The sequence below is a fragment of the Ascidiella aspersa genome, chromosome 7 (assembly GCF_963924565.1).
Source record: "Ascidiella aspersa chromosome 7, kaAscAspe10.2, whole genome shotgun sequence".
NCBI lineage: Eukaryota > Metazoa > Chordata > Ascidiacea > Phlebobranchia > Ascidiidae > Ascidiella > Ascidiella aspersa.
The window spans coordinates 5,985,794-6,013,598 of NC_139453.1; the positions used below are offsets into that span (position 1 = coordinate 5,985,794).

The 27,805-nt window shown below is 33.8% G+C and overlaps 1 protein-coding gene across 1 annotated transcript; it reads left to right on the top strand.

Moving 5' to 3' along the window:
- Nucleotides 1-275: 275 nt before the first annotated feature.
- On the top strand, nt 276-26,858 carry LOC146137423 (SH3 domain-containing kinase-binding protein 1-like). Its single transcript, XM_083394327.1, has 18 exons — nt 276-338; nt 1,589-1,692; nt 3,236-3,408; nt 5,179-5,227; nt 6,436-6,533; nt 9,209-9,382; nt 10,550-10,669; nt 10,921-11,159; nt 13,999-14,068; nt 15,594-15,678; nt 16,000-16,073; nt 17,251-17,317; nt 17,717-17,829; nt 18,322-18,822; nt 20,468-20,551; nt 21,590-21,768; nt 22,769-22,832; nt 23,147-26,858. The coding sequence occupies exons 2-18, from the start codon at nt 1,677-1,679 to the stop codon at nt 23,174-23,176; spliced, it is 2,136 nt and encodes a 711-aa protein (XP_083250453.1). The 5' UTR covers nt 276-338; nt 1,589-1,676; the 3' UTR covers nt 23,177-26,858.
- The last annotated feature ends 947 nt before the right edge of the window (nt 26,859-27,805 follow it).

Below are 27,805 nucleotides of genomic sequence, written 5' to 3' on the forward strand. Positions count from 1 at the left end.
ATGGCTTTAAAATTGTGCTGTGCCTAGACAACTTAGAAAGTGAATTTATCAGATTATTTCAGCGTTAATAGATTTATTTTGAGTATAAACATAATTTTACCGGTTTGAATTTAAATATATATTTCGTTTTATAGAAGGTTTTAAGAAACTATTCACTTTTTTAGTTTTCTAAGCCATTGTCTTTTTAGACGAATATTCTGTAGGTTTCGTTTTTATAACCTAAATTAAATATTATAAAAATATGATCAGGCAAAATATTGTTATATTTTTTCTAGGTTATTATTTACTCTTCTAAAATAAGATTATCAGGCTTTTAAACTGAAATATCTGTGATCAATGTAAGAACATTATGTAAATTTTACTTTATGTCTAAATAGTTTGCAAAGAAAACAGATAAAGTTTCATTTTTGTGATTTCAAACACTTTATTATAAAAATGTCGGCGCTCTTTCACTGTACGTGAAAAGTTAAGCAAAAAACAAAACAAAATAATACCGCATACCACAACGCATATTGTTTGGGTTAGGGTGCGGGTTAGCGTTTGGGTGAGGGTGGGTCAAGTAATATTATGTTTATTATTAATAATAACTTGATCCACCCTCAACCAAACACTAACCCGCACCCTAACCCAAACAATATGCGTTGTGGTATGCGGCATTTGAAGAAAGTTTTTTTTTTATTAATTTTTACGTAATAGTGAAAGAGCGCCAAAATGTGTAATAGTTATAGAATTTATGTGTTTATGGTGTATTGCTGCACTTTTAAGTACTCTAGCGATTTAGTGACAAAAAATGCTATATGAAAAAATAAAGAACTTGATTTCATTCAATCTATCAATTGTATCAAATTAATTTCAACCAATAATGTTTTGCTGCAAATGATTAAAGACGTTACAGAAAAACAATAAATTATCACTTTACCTTCAAACTGCTTTAGGTAATGTGTAACATTTTTTGATCTGTGTCTTTTTACTTCTGGATATATTACGCCTGCCCAGGGAAATTTTGAGCTGTGTGCTTCATTTGGTTACACAATGCACTCTATTATAATAGTTTAGGTAGAATATAAACTTCAAATGCAGTTTGTACTCTAAGTAAGATAAGAAACTTCGGCGCTCTTTCACTATTGTACGTGAAAAGTTATGCAAAAAAAAAAAAAATAATACCGCATACCACAACACATATTGTTTGGGTTAGGGCGCGGGTTAGCGTTTGGGTGAGGGTGGGTCAAGTAATATTATCTTTATTATTAATAATAACTTGACCCACCCTCAACCAAACGCTAACCCGCACCCTAACCCAAACAATATGCGTTGTGGAATGCGGCATTTGAAGAAAGTTTTTTTTTTATTAATTTTTACGTACAATAGTGAAAGAGCGCCAAAATGTGTAATAGTTATAAAATAGTTTAGGTAGAATATAAACTTCAAATGCAGTTTGTACTCTAAGTAAGATAAGAAACTTCTGTTGTACATAACCAGCCTTAATTTAATTGTGGTATGCAGCCAGTCTTTTGATCCATATATATTTATTTCATATCTTGTCCATAACACCAAGTTTTTAAGGTTATTAAGTCCCTTCTTTTTTTAGGTTTATACTAGAATGTGAGAGCAAGAAGATTTATATGTAAAGAACACCTGACGCACAACTTCTGCCGTTACCGCATATTGCTGGCAATATGACAGCAGTTAAAGGTATAAACACGCTTTGCATTGTCACGGAAAACAAAAAAACTTGTGTTTTGCTATTTATTTTTAACTTGAACTTTTACTTGTTAAACACCCCAGTAGGTGGTTCACTGAAGATGATGGTTCAGTAAATCAATCTTATTGTTTGATGTACAAGAAATATATGAAAGCAATATTGTTGCCTAAAGCATTTAACGGTTATTTAACCATAACAGTTGGAAAAAAATGTATTCATATAACAAGGTTGCCACAAAGTCTACACATATTATAAAATCTTAAAAAAAAATATTTTTCCAAAAGTCCCTGTAAAGTTTTTAAATTTACTTCAATGTGCATCATAAGTGCTTGTTTTGAAAATGTCATAGTAAATCAAAGTTCCAAACTATTTTTTCATTTTTGTTATTCATGGCGTTTAAACTAGATTGTTTTAGAATTTTATTCAAAAAACAGCAAGTAATCCAATTTTAGGTCTAAGTGGTCAACCGATAAATTTTCTAAAAAAAATAAATGACATGAATTTGTTTCACAAAAATGTGTGGCAAACCTGTATTGTGACCAGTAGGGATGCTCAAAGTAGAATATCGAATCCTTGGATTCGAATCCAGATGGGATTCAATTCTGCCATTTATTTTGGGTAATTGGAACCGATATAATTTAATGTTTTACCGCGGATTGTTGCGCCTAATTGCACAAACGCGTGTGGTAAGTTGGCCTGTCGCCGCGGCGACCAATTTAGTGCTTGCTTTAAATGTAACCTCGTAGTACAGTGTCAGCGTTTTTTCGGGAGACCAATTACCGCGTCTCGCGATAACGTTCGTCTAATAATTAAGTGTCAATCAAGCGTTATTGGGCGAGCGGCTAACGTGTAATGTCAGGTGTGGAGTTCACAATTTCCCTAAATGCGTTAAGTTGCAAAAGTAACATAGCGTTGCAAAACGTGCTGGCCGTCCACAAAATGCGCTATGGGGTTACTTCAGGTCAACTTTAGGCCAATATTCAGGGAAGTTATGCAGTTATGCACAACGTAATTGTCAAGAATTCGTTATGTCAATAATAACTTTGTATTCTTTGCAGTACATCATTTGACTGCATAACAGATCATGTTAGTCAAAAAAGAAGCAATAAGACTTAGCAATGCTTTCAAAATCAGGACCGAATTGCTTAAGACTTCTGTGTGGAGTGTTGCATTTTCTCACTATTGGCAAAAATATAAGTTTTGGACACAACCTGGACAGTTGACATATTCCAGTTTACAGAACGGCTTCAGATGACAGTTGTTAAGAATGTTAAACATATGAGAGAGTTTTTTAATTATAATGTACACATGGTAGAAAATTGTTTTGGCAATTTATTGCTTTGATTGTGGGCCCTGTAGGGTAGATTAAGATTAATCCCTTCCCCAAACAAAATCGAGGTTAAATAATTTAATAAAAATATACTAGGATTCGCTATTCTGGATTCGTTATTCTAGATTCGAAACCTATTATTGTAGAATACCTTAGGATTCTACTTTGAACATCCCTAGTGACCAGCTCTGTTATTTTTGCAGGCATTGTGCAGTTTGATTACGTCGCGGAAGCTCCAGATGAACTAACCCTACGTGTTGGGGATGTCATTACCAACATCAAACCCGTCGAGGATGGTTGGTGCAACGGATTTCTCAATGGGAGAACAGGGGCTTTCCCTGACAATTTTGTCAAGGTAACAGTTGACAACAGCAAGGTAACATAACAAATTTCCATGTTCTGTCGGCACTTAATTGCCGCTGAACGTTTAGTATAAACAAAAATGTTGTTTCCGTTAAATATTTTTAAAGCAAGACCCTATAAAAAGGGTGTCTACTTTGCGATTTGTTCATATTGTTGACATCCAACTTAAATGTGGTTTATGTATATCTCAATTTCTTATGAGGTAGAAACAAATTTTGATTTATAAAAAATTGTTTTTTTTCAAAATCAGAAAATTAATTAATTTTTTTTCAAAAAAAAACCTGAAATAAATAACACCGATTTGATGTTCACACCGCATTGAGCTGGTTTATTATGAGTGGGTTGCTAATATTAAAAGTCGCAAATTGTTTGGAATTATAATTACTGCAGATATGCATTGTTAATTATTCCAACATTCCTAGAAAAGGGTACTGAGGATTGCCACAAATTGTTTAAATCTTTAAAAGTCATAAATTGACTTAAAAACAAATTTTTAGGTCCTAAAAAAATTTTTAAATTCAAGAATTTTCTTTTAATGTCTTTTTATTTTTTTAAAAAAATTGTGTGGCAGCCCTGGTACTGTGTTTCCGTTTTCAAATGAACATGTTTAAGGCAAGCCAGCAAGTGCAAATTGAGGCCTTTAAATTGTCAGCCAAGTAGGATTACAGGGTTTGGTGGGTGGGCCACACCTTTAAATCTGCTAGTTCTAACAACGTAACCTTATACAGACCAGGACTAGGCCAACCAATAAGCTTTTTCTTCACTAATATCTGAGCAGGATTATTCTGTCTTTTTTGCAGTTCATGCTGTTTATGTATTCAGCCATCATCCTGGCATTAAGCAAAGCATTATAATAAAAATACTCCTTGTACAATAAAGTTTGAAAACAAATTAAGTTGCTCACCTTTTGTAACCGCAGACCAGTCACTAATGACTAATCAAAAACGCTTTAAAATTTGTGTTTCATATCTTGTTCAGCTATTTTCAGCTTTTGAGTTGCTACCTCAGTTTAACAAGTAAATTTAGTGAAGTTGCTGTTTCATTTACATTTGACACAATGGCCACTTGATTAGTGTGACCTCCCACCAAATTGCAAATCTTGTTTACATGCTTGTTAACACATTCACTGAAGCTTGCCTATTAATTGCTTTTTGTATGGCTCACTGCAAAGTGATTTTGCAAAACGGTTGTATTGAAACTGTTGGTCTTTTGCACAGTATAGTCTGCGCTGTTAACATCGACTGAAAGCAGCCGGCTCTAACTTACACAGATAGAACTAGAAATGTAGATTTGCAAATGGTATGTTTGTGTCTGATTGGTGATTAACATGTTGTCCTATTGCTGTATATATAGTATGATTTCCAACCAGAGGTCTTCAGGCCAATTTAGTCTTGTGGATTTTGTAGTTCTAAAAGTTATGTTTATTGTGCTTTTTTTCATTCCAACATATCTAGTGAGCTTTTTCAAGGTATTTTTGTTGTGTCTGAATATAATATAAAAAGGATAAAGGCTTCACTGGAGAAAAATCTTTAAAATGTTTGGAAACCAAGGAGTTAGAAAGTGTAAAGTCTTTGCAACAAACATTTTCTCTTTATAGTTTAGGATGACTTTCTAGTCTGACAAACAACTTTTAGGCACAAATCAATGTTTGTACTGAAGAGAATTATGCCGGTATCTTACACAAGCTTAAAAGTTAGTTAAGTCACTGTTTAAATTTGTTTTATTGTTTTCATTCAATGCTTGTTTTTTCTCCCATAACAAAATATTTGATTTGACGTTACAGATGGTTGAAGACAAACCAGCTCCTCCACCAAACAAAGCAAAGAAAAAAGGCAAGTTTAATTATAAAAAGATTTCAACATATCACCTAAAATGTAGTCTAAATTGTAATTCTGTTTATCTCACATTCACTGTTTTAAAAGGTAGAGCTTCCTTAGGAATATAAATTTTATTTCATTTTTTTTTCATGGTGTATGAAACATTTATGCCTTTATTTACCAACTGTGCTCTTATTTGATAGTGGTATTCTACATGTACACACATTTATGGCAAATTTGTTTAGTCTTGTCATGTCATGTTTACCCGAATCCTGTGTTGCAACATGTTTGGGTAAACAATATGTTTCACCCCTACTTGTGTGTCTCTTGCAAATCAAAACAGCGGCACTGGAACTAACGTTGTGCTAATCCAAGTTGATTTGACTTTCTCAAACATTACAATGTAGCCCTTCATTTCTATGCTGACCAAATTAAATAATTGCTACCTAGCTACCAGCCACTAATGGCAAACAAAGAGCGGCCTTTATGCTTGATGATTGTCTAAATGGCTGCCTGTTGTTAGCTAGCTCTTATTTGTAATTTATGAACATGCCTGTTTTTGAACCTTTTCATAAAGATTGTTTTTTTTGTTGTTTTTCTCATTTAGTGGACCATAGATATAGATTATGTTGATTAGTTGATTTTTTTTATTAGGTTCAACTCCTTCGGGCCTTTTTTATATTCATAATAAACTTTTATGCTCTGTAACTGTTTCATAAAGAATGCTTGATTTTACCAGTTTCCTATTTTGTTTTTTTTATGGTACATAAACAATTATATTTTACAAGATTCAGAAAATTATTTTCTCTATTTAAACCATTTCCGGCCATTTTTCCGATTTTCTTCATGTCATATTTGTAAAAAAGAAAACTGGTCAATTATTTATTTTTATATTTTTCGTTCGGATATCTAACTTGTTTCTTTTGTTTCCACACAACAGGCTACAGTATGCAATACAAACAAATGTAATTATTTTTTTTAGTTTGTTTTATTAACTTGATAAATAACTAAAAACAGTAGAAATCTTTTAATTAACATTACATTAACAAATCGATTAAAAAAGCAAAGTTACTACAATTTATCGCATGAAAACTTTTGTTTCGCAAACTGAATCCATAACTTTGTCAATATTATGCAAATTGACAGAAGTTTTTTGTTGAAGTTTTTGCCTTATGCTTTCCTCTGACAAGTTGAAGATTTTAATTTTTTTTGTAATTTTGCAGATGTCATCCGTCGAATGAAAGTGACGTTTGCCTACGATCCAGCAAATGAAGATGAACTGCGTTTGGATATTGGGGATATCGTCGACGTTTTATTTGATGTACGTTGTTTTTTTTTATTCTTACAAAGCAACATATTAAAAGTACAAACACATATTAAAAGTACAAACACCTAATAAAAAATAATTTATCTATTATAGCATATGCTCAGTGCTCACTGACAGTGAAAATATCTCATAACTAGGGTGAATATTTTTTGACCTACAAAATAGGAAATTTTGACCTGAAAAATTAAAATTTTGACAAATTTTAATATAAATATAATTTATTTTGACATATTTTGACCTGTTAGAAATACATTGATTTAAGTGAGCTAGGCTACATTAATCACATGTTTTTTTAAACCGTATATTGCTCTAATAAAAATATAATAATGACTTTGAACACAAATCAAAACTAAATTTTTTGGATAAAATTGAACGATAAATTTCAAAACAACTAAACGACGAATTTCAAAAAGCTGACTATATATTTTTTTTAAATTTTGTAAACGATTTATGTGCATTTTTATTTGATTTTGAATTTTTTACAAATTTTGACTTAACGTGTAAATTAAATTTTGACAAAATTTTGACTTTTTTTGACAAGTCAAAAAATATTCGCCCTACTCATAACATATTTAAAAAAGAAAGGATCTCTTTGGGTCTTTCAATTTTAAGTTTGGATAAATAAAATTAAATTGTTGCCTTTTCGATTCCTTATGAAATGAAAGGCTTTTGGTCACTATTTCATGAAAACAAATTTGTGATTATTTCATTGAAATAAAACAATGGTAATCTAAACGTTTTTTTAAACAAAGTCTTACATCTCAATTTTACAGATTATAGTTTAAAACTACATAATTTAACCAAGTAGGAATAATTATCAAAATAGATAGTTTCTGTTTATTGGCTTTTGTTTTTTCATTTTAAGTGGATTTCTCAAATTTGGTGATGATAATAATTGACAAAGTTTTCCATTGTCACTAGTGTTTGCCAATTCTGCTCTGCATACATCCTTTCTGTTAATAATTTAATTCAGACTCTTGAATGTGTTATAGTCAGTTAAAGTTTTCTGTCAAACTAGTCCCGCTCTGTTGAAATTGAACTAGAACTATGCTCACATGGTAATCAGTCTCATTCCTTTTATTTTGTGACTTATTTTTAATGTTTTCAGATTGTTACCGTTTTTAGATTTTGTTTTGTGAAAGAAAGTTTAGTTACCATTGTCTAAGAAGTACCATAGGTTGATTTGAACACCAAAGTCAACATTCTTTTACTGCATGGATGAACAAAGTTGTATTGTGGTAATGATGAGTTGAAAGTATATGTTTGCTCCAAAACGGCGAAAGTCTTGTTGGCAATGAATGATTATTGTTTATCTAAGCGAAAAAATAAGTGTTGTTGCTTGCCTGCAGACAGTCAAGATACTGTTAAATAAGTTTTTGTTTTGTTTGACTCTTATAATTTAAAACTCTGGCAGTTATTAAGTTTAGGTTCTTACCAACGTTTACAGTAACATCATAAAGACCATTATTCCTTAAAATGAAAGCCATGTGGACTATAGAGTAGGGTTTCCCAAACTTTTTTCGGCCGTGGACCACTATTTGTGAAACAGTTTTTTCGCGGATCGCATTACAAAGCAAAAAATTAACAAAAAACAAATTTTATTTATTTACAAAACTGACAACATCAATGAGACAGATGCGTTTGCTTCTTTCTTCTTAAATCATAAATTCTAGGAGTTATTTGTGAAAGGCAAACTCAAGTCAGAATCCACGGAAAGTCTGGACCTGTATTTTATGATCATGTTGGTAAGAGCTGAAAATGCTTTCTTTCACAAAAGAATATATTATTACGTCATAAACGAGAAATACGAGAATTTTTTATAAACAACTTTTTAAATAGATTTACGATGCTGGATAGCAAAAGCTTTCAAAATCATTAAGTTGTGAATAACTGCGGCAATTTTTTTAAAAGGGTACAAACTGTACAGCGTATCTGTGTGGCTTTTTAATTTCTTGACATATCGTCATGGACCACCAATGGTCCGCGGAGCACAGTTTGGGAAACCCTGCTATAGACTATGCCACTCACAATTTTTTTTGACAACTCCATAATTATATAAACTCATATTTTGGAAGGGCAATTTGTGACAGCATATTTAGCGGAGCACCTTGGTGAAAAACAAAAGTTGGCGTCAATGAAGATAATCATTATTCAGGACTAGTACACTGAAAGCCTTCGCAGGACTATTATTTTAAATCTATAGTCATTTTGTTTTATAATTTTAAGTATATAAGCTGGCTAACGCATTTCTCTATTAAATTAACTCTGATAAGGTTAACTGGTGTCTGCTGCCGAAACGCCGGTTTATACTTCGTTTACACCAGAAGATTTTTATCTGTCGATATATTGCCGGGTGGGGCTAACTCTTATTTTTAAGATACCATGAGATAATAATATCACATCGAAGCCTATACCCGATGCTAAGTGTTAGTATTGGTAGTCGTCCAATACTAGTTTAATAATGGTGTGCATTTTATACTAATTAATAATAAGAAGAGCGAATTATATGTTGCCTGGTGGAGCTGATGCATTAGCTAATAGTATCAGATCTAAGCGGTTACCCGATGCCAAGTGTTAGCATCGGTAGCCATCCAATACTTGGCTAATGTTGGTGTGCATTAATAAATAAAAAAGAGCGATTTTTATCTATTAAAACCAACATTGTTTAGGAGGAAGAGGGTTGGGCCAAGGGTTCTTTGAAAGGACGCGAGGGAGTCTTTCCTACCAATTTCGCTGTAAACATGGAAGAACCCCCCCTAGCGGTCGCCCCCCTTCCGCTTTCGAGCCCCGAAGAACCGAAACTGCCGCCCGAAGATCATTCACCTATGCAGCAGCCAAAGAAGGTAGTCGCTACCTTTCTGTTTTTCACAAAATTAAATGATTGTTCTTGTAACTGTGAGTTGTCTATACCAGTGGTTCTCAGGCTTGTTGTCACCATACTACCTGCATGGATTTTACTACCGTGGATACAACTTAGATTATAAAATATTTTAAAAATTGGTTTAAAACTCCGCTTCCATTGCTAGCCACACATTTTTTTTGAGTGGATGAATTAAAATGTTTTTCAAAATAGTTCAAAGTGAAAGATGGGACACTTTTAGTGTATTTTTTTTCTTAAAGTAAAAACCAAAGTTGGTATTAAGAAATAATTGTTTCTGGACTAATTAAAATTACATTTCCAAAAAAATATTTACAAAAGGTATTTGATTACAATTAAACACTTTTCTTTCACCAACTTTTACTAAAAGGGTATAAAAAACAAGAGTTGTTGGTGATTAAATGTTGTTTCCAAATATATAGAAATATAAATTGTGTTGTAGCAGTTGGGTTGTGCTGACTGTAGCGGCCTTATGTCCTATATTAGTTAATTCTAATAGAAAGCTTAACTAGCTAATTCTGCCTATTTATATTTGGACATGAACCGCCGTGAGTTTGTGTTGTTCTTCGTAGCTAATCTGCTCAATGCTCTTAATAAAACACAAGCCACTCAATTCTACTTGTAAATATATATTACATGCATAAACATTTTTTTACATGGATATTTTGTAAATTAAACCTACACACAACACGACATGCTAATACAGTTTGAGTTAGTATACTTAACTGATGGTACTTCAACAACAAGCAACTGACCAACGTTGACTCCCGACTGGCGAATACACATTAGAGCACGAAATGTTTTAATATACTAAGCACTTAATGTTAGCTAACGGCTTGATGAGCCTGACACACTAAAATAAACCGCCATATGCTTATAATTCGCAAAAGCAGTTTATCGCTACGAATAGGCTCGGTTGTTCGACAACAGCCGGTACAAGGAGCAACTGCAAGACTGACAAGATGTGACGAAACTTCTAGATGCCGGAGTTTGTAAGGATGCAAGCGCTCAATTAAACACTTAGTTTAATACAGTAGCCGACCCGTATGTGACCAGTATTATGTGCGTCACGACGTAAACGTGACTTAACACTGACAATAGCTACTACACAATGATGCTTTTCTGTGTTTAGGTGAAAGGAGTTGGATTTGGTAACATTTTTGGTGACGGACCAATCAAATTGCGCCAATCGTCAATTGGACATCAGGAAACACCGAAAAAAATGGACACTGACAAAGTAAAACCGCATCAGGTGATATTTGCTAAAAGAGCTATTTTTTGTTTTAACCCTATAATTTCATTTATGTTTTACTGTTAACTAGAAACAAAAATAATATGTTTCAGTATTTTAATTTTTACATTTTTAGATAGAAGTGGATATTTAATAGACTCATATCCATAGAAGTGGACATTTAATAGACTCAAAAATTCAATTACATTTTTGGCTATTTTATTGATGTTGATATCATTTTTAAATATAGTTTTAATTATTTAATTTATTAGGAAATTCACGAGAAGACTGAAAAACAGCCGCCCATCGAAAAGGCACTTCCTCCTTCAAACAAAAAGCCCCCAAAAGTGTCAAGTCAGCCCGCTCAGGAAAAGTGCAAAGTCATGTTCGACTATCCAGCGGAGAACTCGGATGAACTGACCTTGCTCAAGGGCGAAATTGTGGTTATCTTGGACAAAAAGAGCACCGATGTTGGATGGTGGGAGGGAGAGATAGTAGATGATGATGGAACGTAAGTTGTGCCAAGTCTGCGTAGTCTGTTAAAAATAATCCGAGTCTGACTCCAGACAAATGTGAGATTTTGTTGAGTCCCATGTCTAGCTCCTACTCTACAGCCTGTGTTTCACCCATTAAACTGAAAAATGTGGATATATAGAGGTGTTACATAAGTTATCCACTTACAATACATGGTTGGAGAGGAGTCTACCATATTCTATTCTTCTTTCTAATTTTATCTGACTCTTGGTAGCTTTATGAAGTCTTACGCGGGTCCTGGGTCTAACTCCAGCAAAATTTCTAACGTTTTGGCTAACTATTCAGAAAGCCTTCATCAGGGAATGACACTCATGATCAACAAGACGCAAAGTAAAATGACACAAAAAGAAAAAGGACATAAATTGTGTTAAACAACTTTCAAAAATAAAAAGCAATAAGAGTGACAATGCACAAGTTTGTTGTTATCTGTCAGCACCTGTCGGTACGGCACTGGAAACAAAATGTCAGTTTTTATGTTCATGGTATCCAGCCGTTGGTGGATATGCCAGGATTCCCGAAACAGGCGTTTGTAACAGACTCTGTTGGTATTAACCGAGTCCAAAGTCTGACTCAGACTCTACATGTTGTGCTATTTAAAATATACTAAGGTTAATAAATATAAGCTGCCACTGAGAGATCTTTAAAACTCTTCTTGTTCTCTTTGTAAGCTTTTTGATATTATTTGTGTACGATTAGAGTGCAACAAATCAGAATGTTTTTTCAACCTTGTGAACAGTAAATGAGTGCTGTTTTAATCTTGCTAATTGTGACATTACATTACCTTGCTTGAACTATTAATAATGTCTGTAGGGTGCCACAAGCAAAAAAGGTTGGAAGCCACCATAGTGCTGATAAATATTTTAATTTCTCTAAGATTTTTAGAATAATTTAAAAAATATCTATAGTTTATTATACATAATAAATAAGAATGGTGAAGAATTAGAAAAAAACTATTAATTAGTTGTTTGTGAAAGTGATTAAATTGGTCCTATTTTTGACTTTTATAAACAAGGCAAATTTATGCATTGATTGATGACTGTGTCTCCCTGATAGCATTTAAAGTACTCCAACATAGGTTAGATAATCCAAAAATTCTGCAACAGTTGTGCTTAGCTCTGCATAAATAACCTGCATAATGGAGGTTTTAGTTTTTGTACATTTTATACAGTTGAAGGTTGTTCAAATTTTACGCATTTTTTTTATGACCAACAATATCAGTTATTTTCGAATGAAATATAGCAAAATCCCCAAGTTACTCAGAGAACAGTAAAACATGGTAGAAAATCGTTGTAGTATGCATGTTTTTTTGTCATACACCATTCAACACTGTCGTTAATCACGATTTGGTGCAATCGTGCCTTTATGCTGTGACCTCAAAGCATACGTATCAAACAGTCATGCTTTAGTACTAGAAGGCACATGTGTGGCCAAATAAATCACTGTAATATAAACAACCACATACTATTATGGCCATTCAACAGTCAAACTGTGTTGGCCCATTTCACTGAAATTGCGTTTAAAGCTTTAAAGAGGAAGTGCACCACAAACTTGCTCGCAAGCAAGTTGAGTCACTTCCTAGTAATACTTGTGTTTTGTGTCAAATTTATAACAGTTTCACAACCATAGAACACCAATAGACCCTTCAAAATGGCTTAGCGGCATATAACTAGAGTTTCTGTCACTGTGTATTCTTTTGTGGATTTTTCTATATACCATGATTTACAGCGCCTCACATTTGCCAATTGACAAAAAAAAAATTAATAAAACATCAAGTTTAGCGCCAACTAAGCTAATCAGGAGATGTGTTAAGTTTTCCTCACAACCTAACTTGATATGTGGAAGTGTATTAATGCCTTGACTAACACGCAATACTCTCAAACTTCCTTTGGCATTTCATCTTTTCCATTTCCTCCTATTTAGTTAGGCTCTATTGATTGGTATATGGTAAAGGGAATAGCTTTCTGTTAGCAGCTGATCTTAAATCCTGATATTTTTTACAATAATGTTTTCAGTACTTATTTCCATGAAAATCGCCATAACTATAAATTGAATTGTCTTATTTCACATTTCACATTTTTTACCCTTTATACAGTAAGTCATGCAATCATCAGTGTATTATTTAATTTATTATTATTGAATTTAATAATTTTTTAAATCTATGCTACTAATTCTAGCATGAATGGTTAAAAAAATGAATTCTATTTTCTAAGATATCATCTATTCAGGAGATATTAGTTTATCGATTACTTTAAATCAATAACGGTAATATTCAAAATATTCTAATCAAATATTTACAAAATATTTCTCGTTGCCAATGGAAGCAATTGCTTATATTATGTTTTGATTAATTTTCGTTTTTATTAAATAAAGCTGCATATATTCCATGTTTTCTCTTCTAGTCTTTGCCTTACTTTTATTCTAAACAGTGTACTAGTGATTTTCTTTGAATATATTTTAGGCACCTTTTAAAAGAATTTTCGAAGTTCTATGACATTTATGTTACAATAACAACTGACCTACTTGCAAGAATTCTGCCACATAATATTTGTTTATCCTCTGTGAAACATTTCTCTACATACCATAAAAAGCATACAGAATAAAAAAACACAAAGTTCTGGCAAAACTGCAAAGAAACGCACTTTTTTAATCTGATATGGTTTTGTAGGCCATTTATGACTGAATCACTTATATGAAAATAATTTATACACCTTTACCGAAAAAAAAAATTGCTATTCATTGATTGGCATAAAGTACTTTTACATATCTTTACCCCTTCAACAGTCACTTTTTTACAGATTTTTTTGTGTGTTTTGCAGCAAGCGGAGAGGAGTGTTTCCCGACAATTTTGTGGCTCCGCTGCCCGCCGAAGAAGAAACTGCACCGGAGGTATTGTCAACCTTTATAATAGAAAACTAAATTACTTTATTTGGCCAGTGTTCTGTTAAACTGACAGAATACTCTTCTTCATACTGAATATTAAACACAGTTACATGTTGTATGTAAAAATAAGCCTATTAATCATTTAACTTTCAGTCTAATGCAGCGATGGTTAAAAGTTTTACGCAAAGAATAAGACAAATTTTGTATAAAATTCTGCCACGCTGTTATGTCAAATTCAAAGGTTCCGACCAGTGCTAACTTTTATTTTTAGGTTATCCTCTTGTGGGATTTTTAATACTTCAGTTTTGCATTTATTTACCAGATATGAATTTTCATTAGGGAGTTACATGTTTGGCTATTTTAAAAATAAATCATACTTAGTCAGAGTTAGATTCTAATAAAATAAAAGGCCTTCAAAAGATTTCGATTGTTAAATAAGTTATATGTTTTGCAAACAAATTGCTGGCAGTTTATCACCAAACTTTCTGTCAGTACAAGTGCCTTTTTAATTGCGATCGATCGAAATTAGTCAATTATTACACAAGTTGTTCAAACAAACACCCCATAGCTCTCTCCCAATAGTTAGCTAGTTGGTGTTTGCAGGTAGTAGACTGATGAGAAGAGGTTCCTGGCCAACTTTGAGTGCACTTGGCCCAAATGTTGCGAGTATTTCGGCTCGTTGAATCCCTTGTTCTGCCGGCCCGTTGGTGCCACTAAGTTTTTTCAGGGCAATGACAGAGCGCTTAGCTGTCAGACAGCTACTGTACGGCAAACTTGTGTTTTAATAATACTGAAAAAGTTGGCATATTTGTTTAGAAGGTTGTGCTAAAATTTTAGCTTATACTAAAAAAAAATTACACCTCATGTCAATATGGCTTAAGCAAAATCAGCCGATCAGTCAAGGATAGTTAATTTATAACTGAGGCTATATTGGAACTTCACTGTTGGTTAGTAGTGTTTTCTAGCCTAGTTATTATATTCTAAAGTTTGTAGGCCAATTTAGTTTGCAAAACCTGTATTTGTCACATTACAATTTTTATTAGACAACACTATTTGGCTGGTGTCATTAGTTTTCTTAAGTTTTTTCAGGGCAATGACAAAGTGCTTAGCTGTGGTACAGTTACTGTACAGCAAACTTATTGTATAATGCTGAGAAAGTATGCATCTTTATTTTAAAGGTTGTGCTTTAATGTTTTAGCTCAAACTAAATAAAATTACCTCACATTTTAACATGGCTGAACAAACAACAGTTAACAGTTAACTTGAATCTAGGGCTGTAGTTGAAGTAGTAGCATTTTCTAGCGTAGTCTTTCTTGCTTAAATTTAGGTGGACCAACTGTTTTTTGTAACCTATTTAAAGCCACCTTGGGGAATTCTTGACATGTTGAGCAGTGTGCTTTGTCAGTAGAACTTTAGAAGGACGGTTAATAAATAAACATCTGTTATGTGTATGATAATTGGTTCAGTTGGAAATTGAAATACATTGATGACATGTTGTTCTTAACTTGACCTTGGCTGTTTTTTGTTCAAGAAATCTTCACCCAAAGAAGCAAGGGACAACAAATCTGGGAAATCAAAACCAGCAGAGATTAAAAAGCAAAGTTCGAACTCCCAAGGTGAATATGCTGCTCTATTTTTATAAAGCCCTGAACTACACACACCTTACATTGTGTTTATTTAAGTTTAAATAAGATTTTGTTTATATGTGTTATTTTATCAATCAAAGTGGAAACTATATTCCTGATCCATATTTGACCTTGAAAACGACTGTGTGTTGTGACCTTGACTGCTTAATTTGCACACAACATAATTTTCGACGATTAACTTGTTTTCGTTAACTTGTATTTGAAAACTTATTTAAAAGTTTTTTTTCATCAGTTAGAAACACTTTTTACTGTCAATAAATTATTTTTAATTTTATCTTGTTGGTTTGATAGAAGAGAAAAGCACTCCAAACTCCAAGTCGAAAGTCAAACATCTGACAAATTCTCTAAAAAGGCCGGCACCTCAAGTAAGTCTATAAGCAGCTTGGAGCATTAATGTTAGAGGTTATGCGTTGTAGGAATATTAAAGTTCATATAGAATTAGGTAAAGTTTTAGACGTTTTAGATATCTCTTTTTTATTTTCAACAATATTAAAAAATTAATAAAGAAATGTTGTTGAAACTGAATAAATAGGTGTTTGAAACATTCAAAATGTTACCTACTTCTATATTCCTACTACATAACAGTTGTTCAGTACTTTTTGATACAATTGGGTTAATTACTGTGCGGAAAGATGTACAAACTGCAATATAAACAGAGGTGAATCACAGAATGGGGCAGAAAGACTATTTTATATCCTTTTGCTTATTTTTGCCGTAATATATAACCAATTAAACATTGCTTAAATACATGTCAAAATGTTTGTAGATAAAATCATAAAGTGTTTATCCACCATTTTCATCATGACTCTCTATTATATCAAACTCTATCCTCAAAGACAGCATAGAAAACTAAGGTTTGGCCATAGACGATAAAGGTTTGGGCGACCTATGAAAAACAAGGTGGTTCCTGTTGATCGCTAAGTAAATATTACAGAGGTGTGGGTGGTGAAAATGACACCTTGCCAACTGACAAACGCCAATACTCATGTCTCTGTTGATTTTGGATGTGTTTCAAACTTGATCGCTAAGTAAATATTACAGAGATGTGGGTGGTGAAAATGACACCTTGCCAACAGACAAACACCAATACATGTCTCTGTTGATATTGGATGTGTTTCAAACTTAAGTTCACTCACACAACATTACCCTTATTGTTTTTACTTTGCTAGTTGAAATTAAAGTTGAAATTAAAGTTGAAATTGAACACATTAATTGATGATGATACACATTAGAAAAATGTCTTTATTATGTTGATGTTGATACGCCTGACTTTTTTTGACCTTGACATCATGTCAAGCTACATAACAGAGCCAGTGTACCTAAGTTAAAAACTATTTCCTAAAATGATTTTTTAAAATTATTAACCTATTTGTCAGATGTGGATTGATTTTGAGACCATGGTATGGTGCTCACAAATAGAATGCATTGCAAAAATATATTAAGCCTTTCTGAAACTTGTCTTTTTTAACATTTAAAAGCAATACATTCATGTCTGACTTAAATAACATAAAAAGTTTTTTTAAGTCCCCTATTTTCTTACAGGCTCCTTTAGTTCCTGTTGGTATTACCAAGGCGGATAAACAGGACTCACCAACTTTTGAAGATTTAGGTTAGCAAACCTGTTTTGTGTGTTGTTAGCATGATCTATTTCCTATTGTGAAAGTTAGTTCTATTATACGGTTAAATCAAAAATGATTATTTTATCTTGTTTTTACTGAATAATTAGTTTAGGTGCCTATATATTTTATAGCGAACTCAAAAATCGCAACATGTAGTATGAGTCTTACTAAACACTAATATAAACATTGTTTTTTAAGTGTAAATTATTACAATGTGTAAAATAGCTTACTAAGCCATTTCCTTTATGCAATCTTAAAATAAAACAGGTGATTTCCAAGGTTCTGTTTTCTCCCTGTATTGATAATACTTCATTGTATTAAATTATGCTTTACCTAAGATATGCCTACAGTCATCTAAAAAAACTGTATCCTTAACTTTATTTTAAAAGATTTGGCCACAGTCGTTGAATCCACTAAGACTGAGCCGAACCTTACGCACTACAAGCGTGCCAGCGGACCGAAAAATCGGAGGAAGCCGGACACAGCCGGCCGTAGAGAGAGGGTAGGTTCATAACTTTGCCGCATGGAGCAGCTTAAAAGCATGAGTGTGTGATTGTACATCCCCCGTTTGTTGCTTAATGTTACGTTTCAGAGTTACGATTGTGCATGGACAGTTACACTGCCACCGTTTCTGCCATGATTTCAGGACATTCAATGTAAAATTTGTCCTGATATTTTGAAATAAACTCGTTGGACTAATTTCAATTAAAAAGCAGACCAACATTTGCTCGTTTTTTATGTAATTTTTTCCCAAAATAAAGTGTCACACGGAAAAATCATTTCCAGCATTTAAGGTTTTGATTTTAAAATTTGGTCTACATTGATAATTTGGTTCAATTTACATTATAAAACGCTTTGCTTTGACTTTTTAAGTCTTTTTTTTATTTAATTTTTCTTAAACTTTTCAAGTGTGTGTGTGTGGGTGTGTGGTGATAGAGTGTATCCTTCTTTGCTTGTTTATTTATTTTGTCTGCTATAATCGACCATACGACAGGCGCAACAGGCCACAGAGGAAATGGACACGGCCACGGCGGAACCGGAAGAAGAACCGCTGGCACCGGCGTCCAAAACAATAGAAAGCACCCCCGAGTCGAATGTACCCCCAAAACGGGAAACAAAACGAGGGGTGCAAGTGATTCCCGGCACCGTCGGCGAGTCGGGATCCGATGCGCCCTCGTGGCTGCAGAACTTGCGAAGTCGAAACTCGCAGAAAAAGCCACAGATTCCCCCACTTTCTGCCGCGTCCCCGGTTCGCGACGAAGAACCCCCCCAAGAATCGACACCATCTTGGCTTTCAAACTTGAAAAAGTCAAAGTCTGGTTCCGCCATTGTCCCGGCGCGTCCAGCGCTGCCCACCACCTCGCCCAAGCCGGGAACGGTGAAACATGCCCACACCCCAGCGACCAATCACATGCCTGTCAGGCCGCCCTCTCCTGTTGCCGCTAGCGATAAAGCTCAAAATAAGGTGCAGGACAAACCCGAGTCTGAACACAAGGTAAAGCTATGGCTACTTAAAAAAATACAATTTTTGTATAAAATTTATAAAAATTGCCAAAAGTTAAATTGATTTTGCTATAGCATATTTAACTGATTTGTAAATTTAACTGACTAGTCCTTAACTAAATTATAGTATATTTAACTGATTGTTACTTTTGAATTTTAGAGTTATTCGGAAAAGAAAATACTGATTTTTCTTAATTTTCATAAAAATTTTTAACAACTGCAAAATGTTATCATTAAATTCAATCTTACTACCCTCTATGTACCTAATTTGTAAAACTTCAAACCAAAAATAAAGTAGAATTATTACTAAAAACTCTATAGTTTTTATGCACTTAAAACAAGTGTATTTTTTTATTCCTGATCTGCCTTAATATGTCTTGTCTATATTAATACACTGTTAACAGTTTTTTCATTTTCCTTTTTTGTTTTTACTTTCATCCGTTTGTAAGCTTTTGTTAAGTTGGATTGAGTGAGAAAAGAGCATGACCAACTTATTTTAATTTCAGTTTGTTTTCTGGCAGTGGATATAGTATTGATATTTTGATAATAATATATTTCATACTTATGAAATTGTCAGGGATTTTTTATGATTCAAACATAACTGCTCTTACCGTATGCATTTAAAGAAGTCATGCTAGATGTACAAAATGTTTTCTTATATCAGGGGTATTAATATTATTGTTTTTTAGACTGTTTTATCTTGTTTTGTTAAAAATTAATACCACTGTTTAAATTTTTGATTGATTTTTCAGTTTCAAGATATGAAAGCCAGTTGTTTGTAAGATAAACTGCACTGCTAGTGCCTGGTCAAAGTCCTACAGTTTAAACACACTGGTTTGTCAAGGAATGCAAAAATCCTGAAAAAAATACAAGTCCCATACAAATGTTGTTAACACTGTTTTCGCATTTTATATATTGATTGATAAAAATGTAAATGTTAAAAGTGAACATTTTAAACTATTCGGACATTGTTTTCAGTCTCTGTATGGGTGCTTATATTTTTCCACATTTTACCACGAAAGCCATTCACTAAAGTTGTATACTCTGTCATGCATCTCATTGTATTCACAGACCATTGAGTAGATTGTACAGTGAAGTCTGATGAACCATGCCTTTGTATATATCTACAGCATCCATCTTTGCATTTTGTTATCCATTTACCACAACTTGATCATGCAACAATAACTGTTCCCTTTTGTATTTTAAATCCCATATGATTTACTTTCACTTCTTTTAGGACATGCCCTTTCAATAAGCGCCAATGTGGGTATCTTAACACATTTTCATATCCATTTATCTGAATTTTTGGTTTGCCATGAAGTAGTCAAAATAGAAAGCAACTATTGTTGAAACGTTTTATCAGGTGACATATATCTAGTAGGATGAAACCAGTAAAATCTTGTCTGTGTTAAACTCGATTAATATCGAAAGTTAATGCTAGGGTTTTTAATGTTATTGACATTTGATATTAAGTGTAAAATGTGGCCATGGTTAGATTAGCATTCGAATTGAAATATCTAAAAGTTAGGTTAGTTGTGTTAACAATGTAAACTTAGAGTTCGATCACAAAAGCCTTCCAAACTTTTTTTGTAAATTTGTTGTTGTTGTGTTAAAATAAAAAAAAATATATATTTTAGGCAAATGCAGCTCCTGAACCAATTGCTGAAGTAAAACCAGTGAAAGAAACGAAAAAGGTGCCAAATAAGCATGTTGCACTGCAGGTGGGTTGTATGACACTGTAACATGTAACTTCTGCAGGTTGCCCTATATCAGTTTTTCAGACCATTTTCATCTTTAAATTTACCACTAAATTATAAAGGTTTTACAAAAATCACTCTGTTATTATATTTCTATAATGTTAACTTTTCTCCTGGCATTTTTTAAATATTTATTTTGTCATGTATTTTATTATGTTTTAAATATCTTGTAATTTTCGCATTTTAGGCTAATTAATTTTGTTTAAAACCTTGTTTAAATTGTTAACCAGTGTTGTAAAGCGGACATTTTGAAATGATTTACGTCCAATTCAAGTAATTTGTGAAATAATTTAAGTTTAAGAAATTTAAAGTCCCAAGTCATAAGTTTCCTAAGTCAACTTCAATTCAAGTCACTTGTATAATAATGAAATGATAAACTATTTAAATTGGCAAATTCGTCCGATTATGAACAATAATTAAACAAAAAATACCAAGAACAAAATATTGCAATCTAATTGTTTTATGTGCAAAACTTGAGATCAGTCGCTCATTAAATTTGTAATAAAATGTTAAATAAAAATGCTTTTTCAAACCAATCATTTGACTCAATTATATAAGTCCAAGCCAAGTTATTTGTACAAAGGACTTAAGTCAAGACAAGTCATTCAACTAAAAATGAATTAAGTCATGTGAAGTTGATTGAAAAAAGAGACTTAAGTTCACTTGAGTCGAGCCATCAACTAAAGTCATTCAAACATTGTTGTTAATTAACCACTCTAGTCTATTAAATCAAGTATTTTAACTTATTACAAAACAGTGACTTGAGTCGAGTCATTGACTTAAGTCATGCCAACTTATTTCAAAAAAGAGACTTAAGTTCACTTGAATCCAGTCAAGTCATTTAAACACTTTTGTTAATTAACTACTTTGATTGAGTCATTGACTTAAGTCATGTTAACTTATTTCAAAACAGTGACTTAAGTTCACTCGAGTTGAGTCATTGACTTAAGTCATTTAAACAGTTTTGTTGGTTAACCACTTTAAAATATCATACTTTTTTAGCCCCCCAAGCAACTAGACAAAAAGCCTGTTCCTTCGAGTGCCAGCAAGCCAAAGCCCCCGCCCCCTAAAGCAAAACCCATGCTACCCGGGGCCAAACCCATCCCTGGGGCCGGTGATGACGTCAAAGAGGAGATACGAGCGCTCAAGGAAGCGTTCAACACAATGCAGATGGAACACAGGTGGGTGGAATCGTATACATGTGATTTTTTTGTTTTTTTTATCTGTTAAAAGTCCATAGACGGCGACTTTTATTATAAACAGGGGTGCTCAATTTGTTCTGCGCAAAATGCCGCTACTAAATGCTAAAAAGATTGATTTTTATTTAGAGTTATATTTAACTTTTGGTATTAAATTCTCACATTGCTTAATTTATTATTATTTAGAGCATTGGTTCGTAAAAACAAAACCATTATATGTTTTTTATATGCAAGTAACTGATAAAACAATAACACAAAACCAAAATGTTAGTTAGTTTTACATTAAAATTCTGTTTCTGATTCAGCATGCGGGCACTCCTGGTTAAAAATCCCTAATTTAGAGGTCTTATGGCCCAAAGTTCTTTCTAGGGGCTTTAGGAGCTACCTAAGTATCCCAAACTTGGTGTGCATGATAAACGCATAGTACTTGTGTCACTCGAGTGAATCTGTAGTGTTTATTTGGCACAGAGCTGTTTGGTTGGTTTATAACTAGCTTTTGAATGCCGCCAGCAAAATGCTCTGAATGTGGCTTAAAAAGTGTATTATAATAGTATAATACCTTTCTAGTTATAAGAACTGCTGCTCAAAGCAGCATATAATCTAAGCTACGGGTGCCATAACTGTCTTAAACCGACACTGGGTCGGCTAGATGTCGAATGTGAGCAAATACTTGACTTTTCTGCTTTGATCAAAGTCGGTTATTTATAAGTTCTAGTCATTTAAAGGAGAAAATACATTTGGCCACAAAATAAGGCATCATCTGTCTCTTTTTGAAACAAAATCGTATAGCGCAATATATTTCTCTTTTAAATGACTAAAACATAGAAATAACTGACTTTGACCGAGACAGTAAAGTCTAAAAAAGAATATTTGCCTCCATTTTAAGCCATTGTCGTCAATAAGGGCAAGGAGACATCTTCTTATTTTACGCATATCTAAAAGTTGTTTTGTGAGTTGAATCCCTTTTGATTTGTTTTCGCAGAAAAGAGATGCAACGCTTGCACTCCGAGTTGGAAGAAGAGAAGAGACAGCGCATGATTCTGCAGGTAAAACTCAACATTTTACCACCGTATAACACTGTACAGTTCAAATTGAACCTTTAAATATACTTACCCCTTGTGCAAATTTACAGCATACCGCTGTTGAAATTAAACCTATAAATATACTTTTTGTGGCAACTGATCTGTGTTTTTAGAGAGATTTATTCCAAATTTATTCGTTTAACACTCCAATAGCGGTAGCCCAATCTTTGCACAAAAATGACAATCAAGTGGCAGTGTTGTATGACTCCTTTAGCTGTCACTCGATTACGCAGATTAGCCTTCCGGCATAAAATTCGCCTGTTTTTTGTTATTTTTAGAGGGAGGTGGCACAGCTGAAGAGGGACTGAAGCCACGGGAAGCGGCTCCAGTTAAAGAAATGGGAATCGACATTCTACCGAAGTTGTTGACCTCGTCAAAAAAGATTTTCACAATGCTGCTACGCACAGCCCCCCTCTCTGTGGATCCAAAATACACACGTCCTCTTTCGACCTTAATAGCCCCCTATTTGGAGACAAATGCCCCCTCTATGACCCGAAATATACACCCCCTCTTTCGACCTGAATACCATCTTATGTGGATCTAAATACCCCCTCTGTGGACCCAAATACCCACTCCCTCTGTAGACCCAAATATACCCTTATGTAAAGACAAATACCCACCCCTCTTTCGACCAAAATATACCCCCATGTGGAGACAAATGCCCCCTCTATGAACCCAAAAATCCAACATCTTTTTCGGCCTAAATACCCCCTATGTGGAGACAAATATCCACCCCCTCTGTAGACCCAAATATACACCCACCCAGACACAGCTCTTCGAATTTTACGCCTTTTTCGACAGAAAATATAAGATGACTTTTTGGTTTGATTTTGTTGAGAAGAGATGAGCATTGTTTTGCCATACTTCCGAAATCTGGTCGCACCAGGTGAAAAAAAACTGAAATTCGTCTTCGTTTCGTTAATCGTGAAGTTTTTTTTCGTCTCTGCTAAAATTGGCAAAACAATTAATTTTTTTTGTCACGGGTTCAGATTTTTGGTCGCATAAGAAAACTGCACAACCAAGCGCAACCGCTCGATTTTGTTTCAATTCTGTCGTTATTTCCTATAATATATTGTGATTTTTTAATTTTTGCTTGCATACGACGCACTAACATCCCAGCCGGGCGGCTTTTACTCACCCACATTTTCTACTGATTCTACTAACACCAGGCTCCTTTTCATCTCATTTGCTCTGCCGGCCACTTTTTGAACCTCAGCCTTGTTTCAGTTATCCCAGTGGTTCTTAACCCGTGGTTTATAACCCGTATAGATGAAATAGCCAATTTTAAAATCGTAATTTTTACAATGTTGCTTATAATATATTATTTTTGGCTGTAAAAAAGAAATGTCTACACCTTTTCGAATGTTTTAAATGTCGTTTAAAGTAATACTGCTGTTGCACATCATTTAATTACAGGTGTTAGCTTTTATATTTTATGAATTTTTGTACTACGGTCAATTGAAACCCCTTAAGTTCTTTTCAGTGGTAACAACACTAAGGTTAAGAACCACATCAATGCGGAAAAATCTAAACGGCGAAGCAAACTGCTTTACGAAAACTGAAGTTAATTTGTCAAAAAACGCTGCTGTCAAGCGATCATATCCAACTGATCGCCACACTTTCGCGGGGACTTCCCCTGTTAATTCTTCACCCCTTCACCCAGTTTGTGGTACCCCCATTTGTTTCACCCGTCGGTTTATAGCAAGTGATTGGGCCTATGCAACCTGCAAGCGAGTGTTTGAGATAAATTTCCGCTTGTTACGTCGATCGCTTTTATTCATTCACACCGTATGTGTCGGTTACTGCGTGTTTTGATACAGTTTCCACCCCTAAATCACAAACGCGGGAAAAGTTTGTTGCGGTTTTATAAAAAGGCGCCCGGTTTTTGTTTTTGAACCGAACCGTGATTTTTAGCAAATGTCTGGATTTTATAGCAGAAGTGGGCGAACTGCGGCTATATGTATTTTGTAACTTCCATTTAAATAGTTGTATCTATAAAAATAACAGAGAGGCTCTTATTTAAACTATGTTCGTTATCAATATAGGTCATTGTGACAAACCCATCATTTTATTTTCTTAGAGCCGTGTTAGCTAGTTCTTCTGTAATGTAACAATACTTTGCTGCTTAAAAGAACCCAACTTACAACGATGTTCGTCTGTCGCAATATCTTTAAAGAACATAGTTTATTAAAAATCCATAAGATTTATGATTTGTTTGCATTGTAGCATAATGCCTGGAGGTTATAGTATGACGTAGTAAGAATATCAAAACCCATACAATATATTCGAAATGTTCAAAGTGACACCTACTGCTGTATGGGCTTTGATATTCTTACTACATTTGTAAACATGTTTTTTTAAATTGTGATAACGTTTCATTTTTGAGCGATTTTAATTTCCACCCCTGGTCTAAAACGTCTCAATTTTGTCGCGATTTTAACACCGTTGATGAAAAGGTGGCGTTTTTTTTTTCAACTTGTTTGAGGTGTTTGGTCCAAAGTCGTCGCTCTGCTGAGCTTTATCGTGTTTTGTCAGGTTTCTAACTCGCGTTCTCCGACAATCTAGAGCTCCCTTTTTACTTTTGCTTTTCATTGTGTACGCTTTTGGAAGTCACTTGGAAACCGTACTTATCAGGGAACCTATTTTTTTCCGGGTGTTTTAGCAAGGCAATGTGTCTCGTGGCAGAAAAATAATCGTCACCATTTTGTTTTTTGTTCTCTCTCAAAGATGATCGCGGAATTATTAAGAAATTATCACTCTAAACATTTTTATTCTAAAGAAATCGTACAATATTAGCAAATTGATAAATTGTCGAACACAAGCTTGTTGATCACGCTTCGCATTTATTCCTGTTTTAAAAGTTTTGTCGCGTAGCAACATAACGAGTGTCAATCAAGTGAGCGCATTCGAGCGCGTGTGACGTCATGCTTGAAAGTTTGCCCTCAAGTGATCGATAGCCCGCCGGCATTGTGACGTCACGCGCACATTTCTGTCGTGTTTGTGACGTAAATAATGGTGATAGAAGCGTGACATTCTATATCGATAGTTTTGTTGGTTATTCACTAAAAAGTGATTATTTTTTTTGGTCAAAATTTTGCTGAAATGACGCAAGCCCTTAACAGTGAGTGATTGTCTGTGGGGGTTATAAATAAATTTAACGCAACTACACGCAAACATCGCTTTAACTGCATCTCATATTATGGATCGCAACTATATTAACTGTCACTTGATCTGTTAGCTTCATTCTTGCAGTGTCCTGATAAATATACTTTAGGGATTGCAGAATTGATTAACCCTCCCCTACTTGTTTCTCATGCTAATACTTTTCATCGTGACACCTTTAACCTAATTGCTCTCGAAATTTAAAACCACAATCTTCTCCTTGGAAACATTTGATATCGTTTTCTTTTCTCTCAACACTTTTTAAAGTTAGAAAGCAACCCAAAGTACGTGGCATCTCTTTTTACAATAAATTTACAGACGTAGCCCTACTAACAATGACAAGAGTTGACGCATAAACTGAATAAAGTGGGCAGAAAAAACAATATTTTCGTAGATTTTGTGTCTAGATTTAACCAACTAACCCGTGTTGCGAGTGTTGTGTTGTCTTTGTGAGTTTTTATCGTTATACTTATGAACCATACGCAAAATAACCTTAAGCAAAACCGCCAACTGATTTTGAAGGACGGCAAGATAAAAAACAACACACTTTAACGCCACTGTTTTCGCTGCAAGTTTCACGCGTCCTTTAAAACGGCACACCGCAACATATAACAGGCACAAACATCCGCTTTAAGCAATGTGTAAAAGTTTTTTTTTCGTCCTAATGTCGCATACAGTCGTTACCGTTTTTTCTGTTGTTGCTGTTGTTTGAACAAAGGCTTGTATATTTTAATGATGATCATTTTCGCCTGTAAGTCGGCGACATTTTTACCGCAATGTTTGCGTATTATTATTATTCTTATTATTACATTGTAACAGTGCTTTGAACTACTGCACTTTGTTTTGCAGCAAAATAATATTAGAGTTACGAGCATAATGGTTGAATGATAAGACTGTTTATAAAAACAGGTATAAAACATAGAATAACTTCTTAAAATTTTACAAAAATATATATTTCGCCTTATGAATAGGCATTATCAGTTTCTGTACAAAAAGCAAACATGTATGAAATTGCAAAAATAGTACTTAAAATGTAATATATATTTTTAGGCCTATTTATAAGATCGCATATAAATTTATAAAACACCTACGAGTTGAGAGGCATAACATTTGTTGAAGGTTTTAGTTAAACGTGGTAGGAACATCAAAGCCCAAATAGAAGTAGGTAGCATTTTATAACATCAACGTTTTGGATTATCTCTACCATTTTCAACATCAGTAGATGCACTTAATAAAAAAATCACACAGTACATTTCAAGCGTAGCTGAATACTTGACGTACCGATATCAGCCTAGCATCGATCAGGTCCCGATCCAACAACTTAGCACCGGGTATCGGCCATCCGTAATTGTAACGAACCTGGTTGTGTCTTTTAAACCAAGAAACCCTTATAATATCGCGACGCCACGTTAATTGAAAGCTTTTCTCGCCAAAGAACTTTGGTAGAAAGGGTCAGTAATGCATTACGGTTTGAGACATAGGTAGACTCTATTCTTAAAAAAATTAACTTGGCTGTTGCCCTGGATTGAGGTTTACTTGTTTTGTGAAAGTAATGAACTTAGGTCATTTCGAAATCTTTTTTTTGCGGGGGAAATTTTGAAGAATACAAGTGCGTTTCGTTGTTTGTTATACGCAATAATGATAATAAATCATTTTGAGAAACAATGAATGTAGTATCACGTGAGGGGAATTTTGTCGTTGCTAACAACGCAATCTGTCAATCATTATCAGCATAAAATTATTCGCAAGCGTCTTTTGCAAAATGGAATTTAAAT

Excerpts from the sequence above, each read along its gene's own strand:
- LOC146137423 (XM_083394327.1), top strand. Across the intron at positions 5,228-6,435 it reads AAACAAAGCAAAGAAAAAAG|ATGTCATCCGTCGAATGAAA; the intron begins GCAAGTTTAATT and ends GTAATTTTGCAG. Across the intron at positions 17,830-18,321 it reads CAGCCGGCCGTAGAGAGAGG|GCGCAACAGGCCACAGAGGA; the intron begins GTAGGTTCATAA and ends ACCATACGACAG.